The 16325-nt window shown below is 34.1% G+C and overlaps 2 protein-coding genes across 2 annotated transcripts; one reads left to right on the top strand and one right to left on the bottom strand.

Moving 5' to 3' along the window:
* Positions 1–1574: 1574 nt before the first annotated feature.
* LOC108994374 lies at positions 1575–3765 on the bottom strand. Its single transcript, XM_018969543.2, has 2 exons — positions 3599–3765; positions 1575–2352 (listed from the first exon to the last, which is right to left on the bottom strand). The coding sequence occupies exon 2, from the start codon at positions 2324–2326 to the stop codon at positions 1733–1735; it is 594 nt and encodes a 197-aa protein (XP_018825088.1). The 5' UTR covers positions 2327–2352; positions 3599–3765; the 3' UTR covers positions 1575–1732.
* A 350-nt stretch (positions 3766–4115) lies between these two features.
* LOC108994321 lies at positions 4116–5760 on the top strand. The gene is made up of 4 exons (XM_018969458.2): positions 4116–4246; positions 4339–4447; positions 4869–4985; positions 5090–5760. The coding sequence occupies exons 1-4, from the start codon at positions 4116–4118 to the stop codon at positions 5252–5254; spliced, it is 522 nt and encodes a 173-aa protein (XP_018825003.1). The 3' UTR covers positions 5255–5760.
* Positions 5761–16325: the final 10565 nt, after the last annotated feature.

Here is a 16325-nt window from a genome sequence, read left to right as displayed (position 1 = left end):
ATGTTTGGAAATAGGAATATTGAGTACATCATTATTCAAAGATGATAAACGAGAAAAAGAAAAGTGGCCTAAATTTCTATGCCATAAAGTTGTTGAAGAAGCATAAACGAAAGCAGAGTATGTGCGAGATGAAGAGGGTAGTAACAAATGATAAAGGCCATGATGTCGTTTAGCCAAACCAATCGTCCTCCATGACAACTAGTCCTAGATGAAACAAAAACTAGAGAGTAATATGAGACATCAAGAGTTAGTAGAAATGAGCTTACTGGCTAAGATTAAATTAAACGTAAATGATGGAACACATAAAACATCAATAATATGTAGAGAAGATGAAAGAGATATAGTGCCAATGTGAGAGGCACTGACTGAGGTACCACATTAATTATAGACATATAAAATTACTTAATAGATGCCACATTAATATTATGACTAGAATGACAAAATTTAAAATGAAAAGTGATAGTACTCAACAAATAATAAATAGGTACATATAAAAAAGGAAAATGTTATATAGTCACCATAATCCCACCATTAGTCATTAATTTTTTTAAAAAAAATGATAAAAAAATGATGGAATATATCACATTTACACAAAGAATGAAATTTGGAAAAGAATATAGTATAACATTTGATGCAGAAGGATCCGAGTCAGATGATGTTAAACTATTAGATTGCATGTTGATGGCGCTAAACTACCTTGCGATGGCAGATTAATGCAAGTATAGCAAGAAACAATGATTTTTCCTTGATTTGGGGTAGTTTTGAGCATGTGCCGAAATTTTGGTCATAACTTTGACTACAAGTATCAGATTTGCGCATATGACCCCAATTCAGAAAGCACTTTTTAGCGTGCACGCTATTGTTACCATGCTATGCTTCATGTGCATCTCTTTCGAGCCCAAAAACAGCTATTTTCCTCTTCGAATCCCCATTTTTAGATATTTTTTGCCTTTTATAATTAATGGTATTATTTCATTTCTCATTTAGAATGATTTTGAACCCGATTTTGGCTGAATTTTTAGCTAATTACTTCTTTATTTACATATTTATTTTTGGTATTTTTATTGGGATTTTACTATTTTTGGTAAGATTATGATATTTCAGATTTTCAACTATTTCAACCCAACTTGTAGGTTGATTTCGACATTCTTGAGTTTTGATAATTTTCAATTGACCATCAGAGTGATTTTCTCTATATTTTTTGGTGAATCTCTTATCTTCTTTGTATTGATCATCTGTTGAAACTAACCGCTATAATTAATCTAAATTCTATCCAGTGTCAACATTACTCTTAAATAATAATAAATAAACAAAAGGTCTTTCGATTATGATCCTTTGAATTGGTTAGGTACCATGGTAGGTAAGTGAATTATGTTGAAGGTGGATGGGTGTAAAGTACATATTAGCTTTTTACTAAAGCGAAATAGAATTTAAATTACAATAGAACTTAAATTATTCGATTGTGAAAAATAAAATAAAGATTTGAAAGAAAAAGAAGACTAGAAAAAATTCTTACATTTTTGGGAACAATGCTTGTACATATTAAATGTGGATGTGCTAGGAGGTCAGTAATAATAATAATTATAACATCTTTTAGATTGCGATGAACAAACAAGCAAACTAATTGGACCCATGACCTGATTTTATGATTTACATGATAAAGTAGCTTGGTGGACTTGAAAGATAATTAATCTGAAAGCTGCTCTATTTGGTTGTTTTCTTAGGATTTTACTTACCAAACCGGCTTATCACCTAAACCTAGATCCTTCCTATACATTCCACATATCAAAAAGATGATGACAAAGAAGCATGAGCCAATAACACAAGTGGTAATGGCAAGATCTAGGGAATGCGCTAACACAGCATATGCACCCGTGATAAATGCCAGCATCATTGTTCCCATGGCCATCAAAATAAAATTGAAGGCCATGTTGAGAAAAGTGTTACGAATTTTATCAGATTCGATTCCATCATTTTTGGCATCTTTAGATTCGATTCCATCATTTTTGGCTTCTTCAGATTCGGTGGTATACTTGAACAAAAGTGGCATGAGTAGATGAATAACAACAGCAGAACTAGATAGCACCAAGGATATGGCATCAGTGATAATGAACGCTTTAAAAGCAGCATTTCTCCTCAAAATTGCAGAGCCTTCATAATGAGGGTCACCTCCAGTGCCAACAAAACCACCAGGCATGGTTATAGCTGCGGCAAAGGTCACAGTTGTGATGAGGGTAGCCACTACCAAATGTGTTTGGGCCGCTTTCTCCAAATATTCGTTCCTCTCCTTCCGCACCTTTATCTTGAATGCTGGTACCCTTACCATTTTGTAGTGGATTGAATGTCCAGCTTCTGTCAAAATTTTAGTGGATTGAATAAATGTGAACATTAGTATTTTTCACCTAGTTTATGACAAACAAAGGCGTAATCAAGATATAGGAATAATACTACTTGCATTTTTCCTTTATAAAATATATTGTTCATGAGAGAGAAGAAACCAATCAAGTCTTTGCAAAATTTATTGAACAAAGGGTATTTGACAGCTTCAATCGGGGTAGAGGCCACGGAGCAGCATGGCCGAAGTGAAATCTCAAACATGGGTTGCAAACCCACGCCAGGCTTGAATCTATCGAGTTGCATGCTTACTGGGCCATGACCAGGTCGATCTAGTTTTTCCCAACGAACAAGATATATATCCTATACCTCAATTTGAGAACCAACAAAAAGAAAAGAAAGCGTGAGCTGTGCCACTTTTACATTTTCCAAGAAAAATAATATATACATATATATATATATATATTATATATATATATATATATCACTTGGTATACTGATTACAAAACAAACTATGGAGAATACATAATTTTTTTTCTTCAAAGAACTAAATTGAAAAAAATGCAGTGTGCAATACCCCAATAGAAAGCCCATACCACAACCTATTTTGCAAAAGTACTTGTCAATGATATAATTGGAGCCCATTGAAACATCATAAAGAGCAAAATCTTCTCCTTTACAAGCAATGTGAGATTCTATACACTACCTATCTTTATCACTTATTAGAATGGATTATCACAATCTCCGTGTCACATTTCTAGTAGACATATGCTTTGATATCATTTGTAGTTCCCCAATGGAAGGCGTAAGTCATATAGTTTATACTTCAAAATGACTAGTCAATGATATAATTGGAGACCCATTGAACATTATAATGAACAAGAACATTATAAGTTTAGAAGTAGATCAAAGTCCAATGTTACTCTTTTTCTTTTTCTTTTAACTTAAAATATATATGTGATTTCATTACTTCTTCAAACTCAAAACCACAAACCATAAATCTTTGCCCCATTTGCACAAAACAGCCTTTTATTTCAGAGTACTCTTGTAATTGGAAGAAAGCTTATAGCCCTTCTACTTGTGTGGTACTCTGAGCAATTTGAACCCTACGTGGAGTTATGCAACAACTGACTGGAAATGATGTTAGCATGCAACAATTGACTGGAAAACGATGGAAGTATATATGCATGCAGTCAAGAGAAGCGGAGCACTACAACATTTTTGGTCTGCCTCTTATAAGTTTATGTGAATGAACAATAATTACCTTGCTGCCAATTTGGTTATAACGACCTTCTTGATCGTCTGATACACGCTAATTAATTCCTGCCTCAACCTTCACCAGAACTGTGTTCCAGATGGTTGGGAAAAGAGCAAGAACGAAAGTTATAAAGCTGGTGGAAGAAGACCTCTCTGTTGAAGCGAAGAATGCATGGAATGTTGGAGTTGTACGTGATACTTGAATGGTAGCAAGCTACCTTGCTTATTGTTGGAGGTTTAACTTGTATTATATCGTTGGAATAAAGTTCGATCTGACGATACCTTGCTTATTGTCAGTTTAAATTTGCAATTGATATTTATGCAATTACGGTGCATCAAAAAATAGGATTGCAAATAGAAATATTTTCTTTTAGAAACTATTCAAGAGGCCAGGAAATGTATCTTGGAATAAAGTTCTATGATACCTTTCTCTTGATCAAGAGTACTGGAGAGTTGGAGTTGTGATACTACTTATAATAAGGTAGCAAGCTAGCTTGAAGCAAAGATTTTCTTTGGCAAGTGGAATGAGACACAAAATTCTCATTGCTCTTGCATATTTGGTAGTGGCACTGGTGGAAATCTTTTCAACAGATGCCCAAGGCAAGGATCCAGCGTCCAGCTGGTTCTCTGTATTAAAGTTGTACTATTGGCACTGGTAATATTGTGGAAGTGTTTTTTGTCTTAAATTCATGAGAAAAATTTCGTAATAAAGGCAAATATAAAAATTTTTTTTGTTCTAATTTTCAGGCTGGTGGCAGCAAGCGTTCTTATTGTTTACTTGGCTGTAATTTATGGGACATACGTTCCTGATTGGAAATTCACTGTCCTGAACAGAAATAGTACTGTTGAGATGACAGTAAGCCTTGGCTTCCTTTGATCTCATTCTTTTAAATCATCCACTTCTTGTTAAATGACATTGCTATTGTTTTGTGTATAGTTGGAGATGTCAATGACAGACCAATACTAGTAACAGACTGTCTATAGTCTTTGGTATCAAATTATTTACTTTGGAGCATTTGGACATGGAAGGGTTGATAATGTGAAATACTTGTGTTCTGATTTGAATAGCATAATATGACTAATCTTGATGAAGGCTTAACCTCTTGTCATAATTAGAACCAGTTTTGGGATGAGAGGAGCATTTATCACTTTAAATGACTACATTTGGCCCTTTAATGGTTCCCACTTTCTGCAATGGAACCAAGTACCATGGTTGAAAATTTTTTAGAAAACAAATGGTCAGATCTTGATAAACGGGTATATTCTATTTATTTTAGGTAGCCTGTGGCATGAGTGGGAAACTGGATCCTCCTTGTAATGCAGTAGGATACATCGACAGACTGGTGCTAGGACTCAATCACATGTATCAACATCCAGCTTGGAAGAGATCTAAGGTGTGCAGCTGTTCTCATTTCTACACATTAATTTATCAATTGTAGACCACTTGTTTGGGCAGTGGCATTTTCAATTTAATCTTCTCCAAGTTAAAGCTCTGCAGGCTTGCACTGATAACTCCCCATATGAAGGGCCTTTCCGAAGTGATGCTCCTTCATGGTGCTATGCTCCTTTTGAACCGGAAGGAGTTTTAAGGTCTGTTAAAATCATTAGTAATTCATTTCATTTTGATGAACATTGGAACTCATGCCTCGAGTCTAGATTCTAATTGGTGGGTAAACAGTTCTATCTTTTTTTCCAAATAATCTAATGACATAAGATTAGTGACATAGTGAGAATTACTGTGAATTTTGGCTGTCTAATTGATTTTCAGCTATCCTTTGTAGTGAGTATTACTGTGAATTTTGGTTGTCTAATTGATTTTCAGCTATCCTTTGCCAAACTAGTTTGTGAAGGACAGTGCTAAGAATGAAAGAAAAGTTTAATATAATAACACATTATATCTACACAAATTTAAAAAGAAAGGAATTGAAGATGAGAACTTATTGTTATTCCTTAAAAAGTTAAAAATATACTTGAGAAGGCTTCCCTTACTCTAAGAGGCAAGCTTACCCTTTTAACCACTTGATTGCAGCAATTTACTCACTTCTTACACCCAGAGAGTAATGTTCTTAAGCATGAATCTCATGAATGTTCCAATTGGCAATGATGGGAAGTCTATGATGAATGTGCTCCAACTACTGATGTGGTGGATTTGTGAACCTTGAAAATTTATCTTTGTTATTACAATTTTTTCAAATTTCCAAATAAAATATAATAAACAATTCAACTTTTTCAAATCCCAAAACAATAATAATATTAAAAAATAATATTTTAAATTTCATCTAAAACTAAAAATTTTCATCTTACTAAAGATTTTTATTATATTATAGGGATAAAGTTATTACGATACCTTGCTTATCAGACGTTTCAAATTTATAATTGGTTAGGTATATATGTCAAAAAATAGGATTGCAAATATAATTATTTTCTTTTGCTAATTAATCTTAAACCAACCCAATGCAAATCCCATACCCAGTACCCAACGTGCTACAAGAGGTAATTAAACCAACAAATAAAACGGGAAGAACTAAAATGGCATGTTTTGTTGTCACATTCCTTCTAATTCTTCAACATAAACTTTTTGAGCCACAAGTACGTATAATGATAGGCTTACTACCTCCTACCACTCATTTAACTTCATAGTGTATTTGAGCTTTTTATTTTTTATTATTTTTTTAGCATCCTTAATCATTAAGAAAAAATTAAAAAAATATACAACTTTACTAATAGTCACTAATATAAATAAATAAATAGAGTAGTAAATAGGTGGTAGGAGGTAGTAAGCCTATTATTATCCCACAACCGTTGGGTAGAAAGAAACAACAATTTTAGATTAACCAAAAATAGCTAAATACCGACATGATTGGGACAGGAATACCAAAAATATCTAGAAAAATATTTACAAAACCAATGGTATATACATGAGATTCCTCTTTCTTGTTCTTATGGAGGTCCCGAGAGGGCTTAGTTAATACATGATTTTTTTTTCCCCTTTCGTTTGTTTTCACAATTATATATTCCCAATATACATTACACATATCCTAGTATACCACACATCAGCCTAAATACACCACAACACAATTGCTTTTTAGTGACGGTTGGGAAATTGTGACAGTCCCTAGACCGTCACTAAAAGGCATTTTCTGTGACAGTTTTTGGAAACTGTCACTAAAGATAGAATGAGATTTTTTTACATTCGAACGTATGGGAAATATGCGTTCGAACGTCACATATACGTTCGAACGTTATGTCTGTTTACGTTGGAACGTAAAATGTTTTGGCGCAACCGTTCGAATGTTATTAATTTTACGTTCGAACGTAAAATGTTTTCCGCCAACATGCGAACGTTAATTACTAACGTTCGAACGTTCATTGTAAATTTAAATTAAATGACTTTAATTTAAAAATTATGTATTTTTATTGTGCATAATTTGTGAACAAGTCTAAAAAATTGAATTGTATATATTTATATATACACACTTTGTAATATATAAATATATATTATTGATTTATATATATTTGAAATGCAGTGATTTAGTATTAAAGTTGAAAACTATAACATCAAAGAAGATTAAAAATTGAAATGAAAAAACGATAAAAATATTCCATAATATTTTTCGTTACAAATATTAAAAATAAAATACAAAAATTGATAGAACGTAGTAAACAACAGTCAGATGATAACGTTATCCGCAAAAGTCGAACTCCGTACTTCCTCAGTCAAGGTATCAACCTTGTCGTTGAGGATAGTTACACGATGGGTGAGTTCGGCAACAGACGCCGATATAGCCTCGAGCGATCGATCGATCTTATGATCAATATGCGCAGTCAGCTGTGAGATGACCGCATCAACCCAAGCAGGCCGCACATCTCCTGCAGATGTACTCGGCGTATGCTGACTACTACTCCCGACATGACCTGGCTCAGGCTGCGTCGGAGGAACTAGATCCTCTACAGGGGGTGGCTGACGTCCCCTCGCCTGTCCAATGCTACGCCGATGCGTGGTCATGTCGAGGGGGCTCATCTGATCTTTGACCCGCTCCTCTGGCTGGGTCGGCACTCCCCGTGCAAGTAATAGTCGGCTGATGAGGACACCATATGGGAGATTATCCGTGGAGACGATGCTCGCCTCGTAACGGATCCTCTCAAAAATGTGCAGTGGCAAATCTATAGGATCTCCACGTGCCACTCGTATCAAAAATTGTGCCCGAAGCCGACTAAATGTGGTTTTATGAGCCACAGGATCAACATTTGTTGCAACAATAAGGTGCAACATGCGGAAGAAATGCAGCAGATGGTTCTGGTTGAAGGCGTTCTTCCGCTCGATCTGCATGCGATCCCTCCCGGTGAGGATGTAGAAATCTCGTCTCGGTCATCATCCCGAGCCTCGACGCCAGTATCCTCAGCCTCTGACTGGCCTGCATCATCGGCTGATGCTGGCTCACATCCCCGGCCAGTAGATGATGCAGAAGTGCCTACATCCTCACGGGGTGTTGAGTGTGTAAATGTCTGAGCACCTCGATGAATCCCGATGTGCTCGCCGATGACATCTGCCGATACCTCAATGGAAACACCGCGTACAGTCACGGTGTGAGAGGATGCATCCGGAGGCATGTCACACATCCCCATATAGAATTCTTGAACCATTGAGGGGTATACCTTCCCCCTCAATGTGCAGATATTTCCCCAGCCTCTACTGAGGAAAACATCTCTTAGGTTCGTCTGCTGCCAACAGAGTTCGTCGAACTCATTAATTAAGACCTCTCTCTCTACCATAACAGTACGAGCTCCGATACGGGCAGTGTCCGACATGGCTCCTTCCCTCCCTCGTTTTCGTGTATGCAGTGGAAGAGCCATATCCTGAAAATAGAAAAGGAAAAAAAAATTATTTAGAATAATGCATTTTTTTGTATTAATTTTAAGATGCTCTGGATTAACGTTCGAACGTTCTATCTTTAACGTTCGAACGTTAAAGATAAAAACGTTCGGACGTTAACTTATACGTTCGCACGTAAAATAATGTAAATAAATTTACGTTCAAACGTAAAACAAATACGTTCGAATGTACAGATGTACGTTCGAACATAAGCAGTAAACAAATACGTTCGAATTTAAGTTCGAACGTATTTGTTTTACGTGTGAACGTAAATATGAACGTCCGAACGTCGAAGCATGAATAATGTAGAAAATCACTACGTTCGGATGTTATAATTAAACGTCCGACCGTATGTGATTTACGTGCGAAAGTAAATATTAACGTTCGAACGTATGTCGTTTAATAATATTCACGTCCGAATGTAAGACGATTAACGTTCGAACGTGGAAGCCGTAACGGCTCGGTAATTTAAACGTCGTACGTTCGAATGTCTTGGTGAAACGTTCGAACGTTTCGACGCAGAATGGCTGAGTCGACTCAGCCATTATTGAAATCTCGAAAATTTCTCTACAAGGGTCTAAATGCCGAAATGTCACCATGTAAATGAAGTATACACTTCAAGAAACATTTCTACGGTGACTATTCGGCCAATGACTGGTCGTGGTGGCCGGAAAATGAAGTTGAAAATCCGGTAATATTTATCCGGTTTTAAACCAAACTCAATCCAAATGTCAATCTAAATCTCAATAAAATACATGTTATTTGCATAAAAGATGAATGCCTACCTTTTAGTGACGGTTGTGGCGGAGTTGACGGCGGCGGTGACGGCGGCGTGGCGGCAAATAACGGAGAAGACGATGGATACGGGCAGGGAAATGCGTTTCGACGTTCGGTTTTGGCCTTATATACATAGAACGTTCGAACGTACTTATTATTACGTTCGAACGTTTGTCAATATAATATATTATATTATAAATGTTTAAGTTATATATTAGGATGTTATATAATATTATTGACAATTAGATTATTGGTTTTTTTGTGAGTGCTTCTTATATTTATAAAGTTTAGCAATATATAAAATCCGCTCCGACTCCGACTCCGACTTGTCGGAGCGGAGTCGGATTTTTTTATTATTTTTTTTATCTTTTTTAACTTCATATTTGACCCACTTTTTTTTTAAAAAAAAATTTGTGAGCTTTTAAATTTCAATTTTCTCAACATTACCTGTGGGAATTAATTAAACTTTTGATTATAACAAGAAATACAACTAAATAAAACAAGTAACATAATAACATGCATTCAAAAATTAAAAAGAAAGTCCTATTGCAATAGAAACGACGCCGTATTGTATAGTAGTATACTAACTAATATAAATCTATTTTATATATTATATATATATGAAAATTTATAAAAAAAAATGAATGATATATATTATTATATATGAATATTAAAAAAAAAGCACCGAAATATTAATAATAAACTAATATACTTGATATATATATATATATTAAATCTCTAATCTCTTATACTTGATATATATATTATATAAATATTAGTTATACTAATAATTATATTAGTATTAGTTATTATTAATACTATATATTATAGTATTATACTAATAGTGATATTAATACTATATCACTATTATAGTGATTAGTATAACTATATTAGTATTAGTTATAGTGATTTAGTATAACTATATAATATATTAGTATAAGTTATAATACTATAAGTTATAACTGTAGTCTATATTAGTATTAGTATTAGTTATAGCGATTAGCATAACTATATATTAATATTTGCTATAGTGATTTTAATTTAGTATAACTATATAATAGTATTAGTATAAATATTATTATATTACACTAGCTATATCACTGATAGTATTAGTATACTAATGTCTAATACTAATATATCACTATAGTTAATAGTATCACATAGTAATATAGTATTAGTAATTAATACTATAGTGCTTTATATAGTAATTTATATATAGGCTTAAAGTGGTTTACTAATAGTATTAGTATTAGGCCATAAATCTAATTATTATACTAATGTATATTAGAATTACTAATATATTTATCAAAATGAATATGTTGAGAATTTATTAGGTCAAAAAATATAATTAATACAAGATATTGTTATATAAAATTGATATGAATAATACTTTAGTTATTATACATTAGTATTATATGTTATTATAAATTTATAGATTAGTGTTTATCCATTAGTATATGTATTACAATATTACATGTTGATGTTATTATGCATCTTAGTGTTTATAGTATATTATATATACATTAGTATTACATGCTATTATATTTATACATTAGTAATTTAGAACAACATGGTAGTAATATTGTAAATTTTTAGTAGTATGATATTTACATATAGTCATATACTAAACTATTATTAGTAAATTTAGTCTTAATATTATAGTATAAATATAATTTAACTAGTAATTTAGAAAAACACATATTTTGTGCATAATATATAAATTATATTATGCACAAAATACTATACAATGTAGTATATATATTATATTATAAGTTAAGTATAATAGGAATATTACGTTCGAACGTTTGAAGTTAACGTTCGAACGTTAAAGTAAGAGGCGGGAATTTTCCCGCTCGATGTTTAATATCTGTGTGATTATTTAGACGTAAGGACGTTTATACTATACGTTCGAACATCAAATCCGTCAACGTTCGAACGTTAGTCAAATTAGTGCGGGAGATTTCCCGCTCAAATATGGTAACACTTTCATGAAATGTACGTTCGGACGTTTAAGTAGTATGTTCGAACGTTTATCTATAAATCTACAAACGTTCGAACGAGAAATTGTGATACATTCGAACATATATGAGGAAAGTGCGGGAACTTTCCCGCTAGATTTCATGTTATATCATAAGAAGGGTACGTTCGAACGTGTATTTTAAACGTCCGAACGTTCTGGGCGGGAATAATTTTAGAATTAACGTTCGGACGTTTAAAGTTAACGTTCGAACGTTTAAACTAATAATTTTAGAACTTAATCAGTACGCGCACGGGAGGATGCCCATTATTTCTTTTCTCCCGTGCGCGCAACAGAAAGAGAAAGAGAGAGAGAGAGAGAGTTAGAGAGAGAGAGAGTTAGAGAGAGAGAGAGAGTTAGAGTGAGAGAGAGTTGAGTTAGAGAGTGAGAGAGAGGTGAGTTTTGGTAAGATAATATTTTTATTTCTTGTCTTTATTTAAATTTTATGATATTTATAGAATGTGTTTTTGTTATAGAATATTTCTAATAAGTTTGTGTTGTATTTTTTTGAAGGATTGCTTGTTTTGGGAAGTTTGAAGATTTTGATTTGTAAGAGGATATTGTGAGTGCTAGGTATATTTCTAAACTTTATCAATATGTTGTTGTGATTTGATGCTTACTTTTTATCATATTGTGATTATTGTTTGTATAGTTTGTAAATAGTTTGTGAGTTATTCTAAATATGTTGTGATATAAATTTGAAATATTGTGTTTATTATTAAAAATATATTGTCATTAGGCTTTGTTAATACATGTTTATTGCTTATTCAAGTTTAGAAATATGTTAATACATGTGGCATGTTATTTTGTGAATATATTGTGAGTTATCACTTTTATATGTTGTGATATGGATTTGATATATTGTGATAATAGTATTTAAGTATGATAATTAAATATTTATAATAATAATTAATATATAAGTAATAACAAGCATAAAAGTAACTCTTTAAGAATTATAATAATTAAAATTATTGTATAACCATTGAAATTTAAGTATGATAATTAAATATTTATAATAATAATTAATATATAAGTAATAACAAGCATAAAAGTAACTCTTTAAGAATTATAATAATTAAAATTATTGTATAACCTTTGAAATTTAAGTATGATAATTAAATATTTATAATAATAATTAATATATAAGTAATAACAAGCATAAAAGTAACTCTTTAAGAATTATAATAATTAAAATTATTGTATAACCTTTGAAATTTAAGTATGATAATTAAATATTTATAATAATAATTAATATATAAGTAATAACAAGCATAAAAGTAACTCTTTAAGAATTATAATAATTAAAATTATAGTATAACCTTTGAAATTAAGTATAACAATTAAAATTATACTTTAAGAATAATGATCTTGTACACAACGAGGGAATATAATCTTGAAGAAATGTTGAAATTTCAATTTAATTGCTTGACTGTCATAGTCTCTTCGGCCTTGAGAGTTGTCAAGGTCGGACAGTTTGTGACGGTTAAGTAATTAGACTAAAATTTAAACATTTCTTCAAGATTATTCTCTCTCGTTGTGTACAAGACACGAAACGTAGGGTCACATAATCTTCCATCCCTCTTTAGTTTAACAATATAACACTACTTGAAGGTGACATTGTTAATTTAAACAACATGGAGATATTGTTGTATGATTTTTTGCTAGATGCATGTGACATTGCATAAATACCCTTAGACCCGTTTGGGAATCAGTGTACATTTATGTGTCCACTGATTCCTGAATTGTCCAGTGTGGACAGTTTGAGATTATATTATCTGTATTACACATTTTTGTTACTCACTACTTTCCACGTTTAATATGAAGTTTCGGTATCTTCTTCTATTGTTCTTCGGGTATACTGTTCGTAGGGTCACAATCCCGATATTTGAACATGTATACTTGGAGAATTATGGGGAGGTGCTGCCGGAATTTCTACTAACGTGGAAATTAGTAGAGTGACGAGATTTGTGTAATATGGAGAATATAATCTCGAATGGGATAGGACCAACTACCTTATCAAAAAAGTAATGAGAATTGGAGACAAGACATGCATGTGAATTTTCAATGTACGTGTTATTAATATCTGGATGTTTTTAGAAATTGACAAAAATTGGATGCGTCTGGACGATAGACTTGGAAAGGATTACGTACCCTATGCATGTGGAGTAAGAACTTTCATTGATTTTGCACGGGCCTCTGCTGATAGTCGTGGTTACATTAAGTGTCCATGTCGAGGGTGTAAAAATTTGTGTGCGATAGGATTGGATGAAGTAGAGCGTCATATATTTGTGAACGGTATGGATCTGGGGTATACGCGATGGGTACTGCATGGTGAGCCGTATGAAGGGTCAGCAGATGTATTGGTCGATCATCACAATTATTTACGGCACATGGATGATGATTATGAGCATGATGAGATGGAGGAGATGTTGGGTGACATTGGAGCTGGGATGTTTATGGATGAGGTTAACGACAATGCCTCAAGTGGTGGATCAGGGACTGATTGTGAAAATTTTCCTTCACTGTGGGAAGATGCAAAGCGCGAGCTTTACCCAGGTTGTACAAAACATTCCAAAATGTCGTTTATTGTGCGGTTGCTTCACATAAAATCATTGTGTGGGATGTCGACGAAAGCAATAAACATGGTATTGGACTTATTTAACGAGGTGCTTCCCGAAGGGTCTGCATTGCCTAAGAAATTTTATGAAGCGAAACAGTTGAGAAAGGGATTAGGATTTGAGTACAAGTCCATACATGCATGCAAGAATGATTGTGTATTGTTTTGGAAGGAGAACGAGGAGATACAAGCATGTCCTGTATGTGGAGAGTCAAGGTGGAAAGGTAAGAAAAACGTGCCGGTTAAGGTGTTGCGGTATTTTCCCTTGAAACCTAGGTTGCAAAGACACCAAAACATTAACCTCGTGACATAGTTAAAAGTCTCCAAAGGGCATAAATAAATTAAGGTCATCAATTATTACCTACAGGATTCACATCGTAAGCAAGCAGGGATTCATTCACTCACATTTATTGTTTGTCACAAAAACGTTGTAGTATGAAATACTTGTTACGTTGGAGTTCTCTTTCCAAAAAAAAAAAGAGTGTATATCTAATCTCAATACACTGTACAAATCTTAGTCTAGTCACTATCTTAGTGCCTAACCTAAGTCTCTCTATTTGCTCGTTATCCAAAGCGCCAAAGAGGTTCTTGCATCTAATTAAACCACAGGTTGTACGGATTGTGGGTAACCATGCATGGTCCTTTTAAATATGACAGACCTCATCTTGGCTCCCACTAAGGTGACATATATTTTGTGACTTACAACTTATCCCTCTCGGGACAAATACCGAGTGACGCATTGTCTCACATTTGCTCACTACCTCCTTGTAGCGCCAAAAGCGATCGCTCATGTGAGTGAGTCGATATATGTCTGTCGACATACATTTTCCACCATAACTCTCAAATCTATGGTGAATGTATGTGCTTACATAAAAAAAATTTGAACCACACCACCTGATCATAAAATACATTAGTGTCATGTGCACAACAAGCAAAACCATGACAGAGAGAAATCACATGGTCAACTAAAAAACAATCAAACCACAACTCTCAAGTGAAGTTTTCGGACCATTTCTCTCCGTGCGCATTCTCATGTGTAATAACTTTCCAAGAGACTTTACCTTTATATATAAAAGTCCTTTGAACAACCATGAAGTCAGCGACGACTCATAGCGAAACTCATTTACGGTCAAACTTACAATATAAACCTTAGATTCTAGTCAGCAAGTCCTACTACAACTTTTAAGAATCTACAAGATGACCTCAAAATGTCATTCAACAAACTCAATTTGTGACTTCAGAGTTTCATATGAATCTCTTATACTTAACAACAGCTTGTGAGATACCAATCTTTATTTTTTCATTAAGGGTAAAAATTTCATCTGTGGTCCTTCAGAGATTATTTAGTGCCCCGAGAAATGGTCTTTCTTCAGCTTCCAGTGCAAAAACTCTCAATGCCACAGACGGCGCTACTGTTAACGCCCAAAAATAGTGTAACCAGGAAGGGAAGAAAGACCCATTCTCAGACACGCTGAGGTGGGATGGGCCTCGATCAGTGAGGTGCGGAGCCCCCGACAATGATTTGGTGCGACTGTACGATGTCGGTGCATACATCCATGACGGTAAACAATATTTAAATGCAGAGAAAATAAGGAGAGATGAACACACAGATTTACGTGGTTCAGTACTAGGCCTACGTCCACAAGGGTTTGGGGAGGGGAGATTTCACTATAATATGCCTTTTTACAGTCAATAGCCTCATGTTTCTCACTGTACAATGAGAGTTAGAGATCTACTTGCTAGAGAAGATGTTCTCTCTAAAGCTCTTTGTCTAGAGGTTGAAAAAGAAGTCGAAGCCAAAAGAAAAGTCTTTGAAACCATAGGCACTGTATGCCTTTTATCTAGCTCTCTTCTTGTCTGTACCTTGGCAGTGGTGAGGGATGTCTGCTTTGCGTGTTTGACCGTCTCTCCCTTTTCCACTTTCTCCTAACACCTTCCTGCCTCCTGACACCCTCACCCTCTTATCCCTTCTTGTCCCCTCTCTCTTTCTCTCATTTTGTCTTCTAGTGATGACCCCCTTAATGGGTTGGGTTTTGAGAATCATTTTGAATCTGTTATATTTTACCCCCTCACAACAACCTTGCTGCCAAGTTGGTAATTGCAATGCGGACTTTTCCTCTTATACACGCTTAATTTCTGCCTCCACCTTAACCAAAACTGTGTTCGAGATAGTGGGTCCTTGTTTTTTCAAAGAGCGGTCATAAAGCCAGTAGAATAGTACCTTATAACAAGCTGCCTGGAGTCGGTTGTGGAGGAAGACCTTTCTCTTGAACCCAAGATTGGAGAGTTAGGATTCAGCTTGAAGGATTCACGGCATTGACTTGTATAGGTGGGGGATAGAAACCAAAAGCTAGGTTGGCTTCTACCAACCAGCATAGAAGTTCTTTATAATATTTGGCTTTTGCTTTTCAAGAAATTTCTAGAAAGTCTTATATATAATACAACTAGTA

The sequence above is a fragment of the Juglans regia genome, chromosome 9, assembly GCF_001411555.2.
Source record: "Juglans regia cultivar Chandler chromosome 9, Walnut 2.0, whole genome shotgun sequence".
NCBI classification, from domain to species: Eukaryota; Viridiplantae; Streptophyta; class Magnoliopsida; order Fagales; family Juglandaceae; genus Juglans; species Juglans regia.
The sequence above is the reverse complement of the archived record's forward strand: the minus strand, read 5'-3'. Positions and strand labels throughout refer to the sequence as shown.

Excerpts from the sequence above, each read along its gene's own strand:
- LOC108994321 (XM_018969458.2), top strand. The coding sequence starts at position 4,116 with ATGAGACACAAAATTCTCATTGCTCTTGCATATTTGGTAGTGGCACTG. Across the intron at positions 4,247-4,338 it reads AAGTTGTACTATTGGCACTG|GCTGGTGGCAGCAAGCGTTC; the intron begins GTAATATTGTGG and ends TCTAATTTTCAG. Across the intron at positions 4,448-4,868 it reads ATAGTACTGTTGAGATGACA|GTAGCCTGTGGCATGAGTGG; the intron begins GTAAGCCTTGGC and ends TATTTATTTTAG.
- LOC108994374 (XM_018969543.2), bottom strand. The coding sequence starts at position 2,326 with ATGGTAAGGGTACCAGCATTCAAGATAAAGGTGCGGAAGGAGAGGAAC.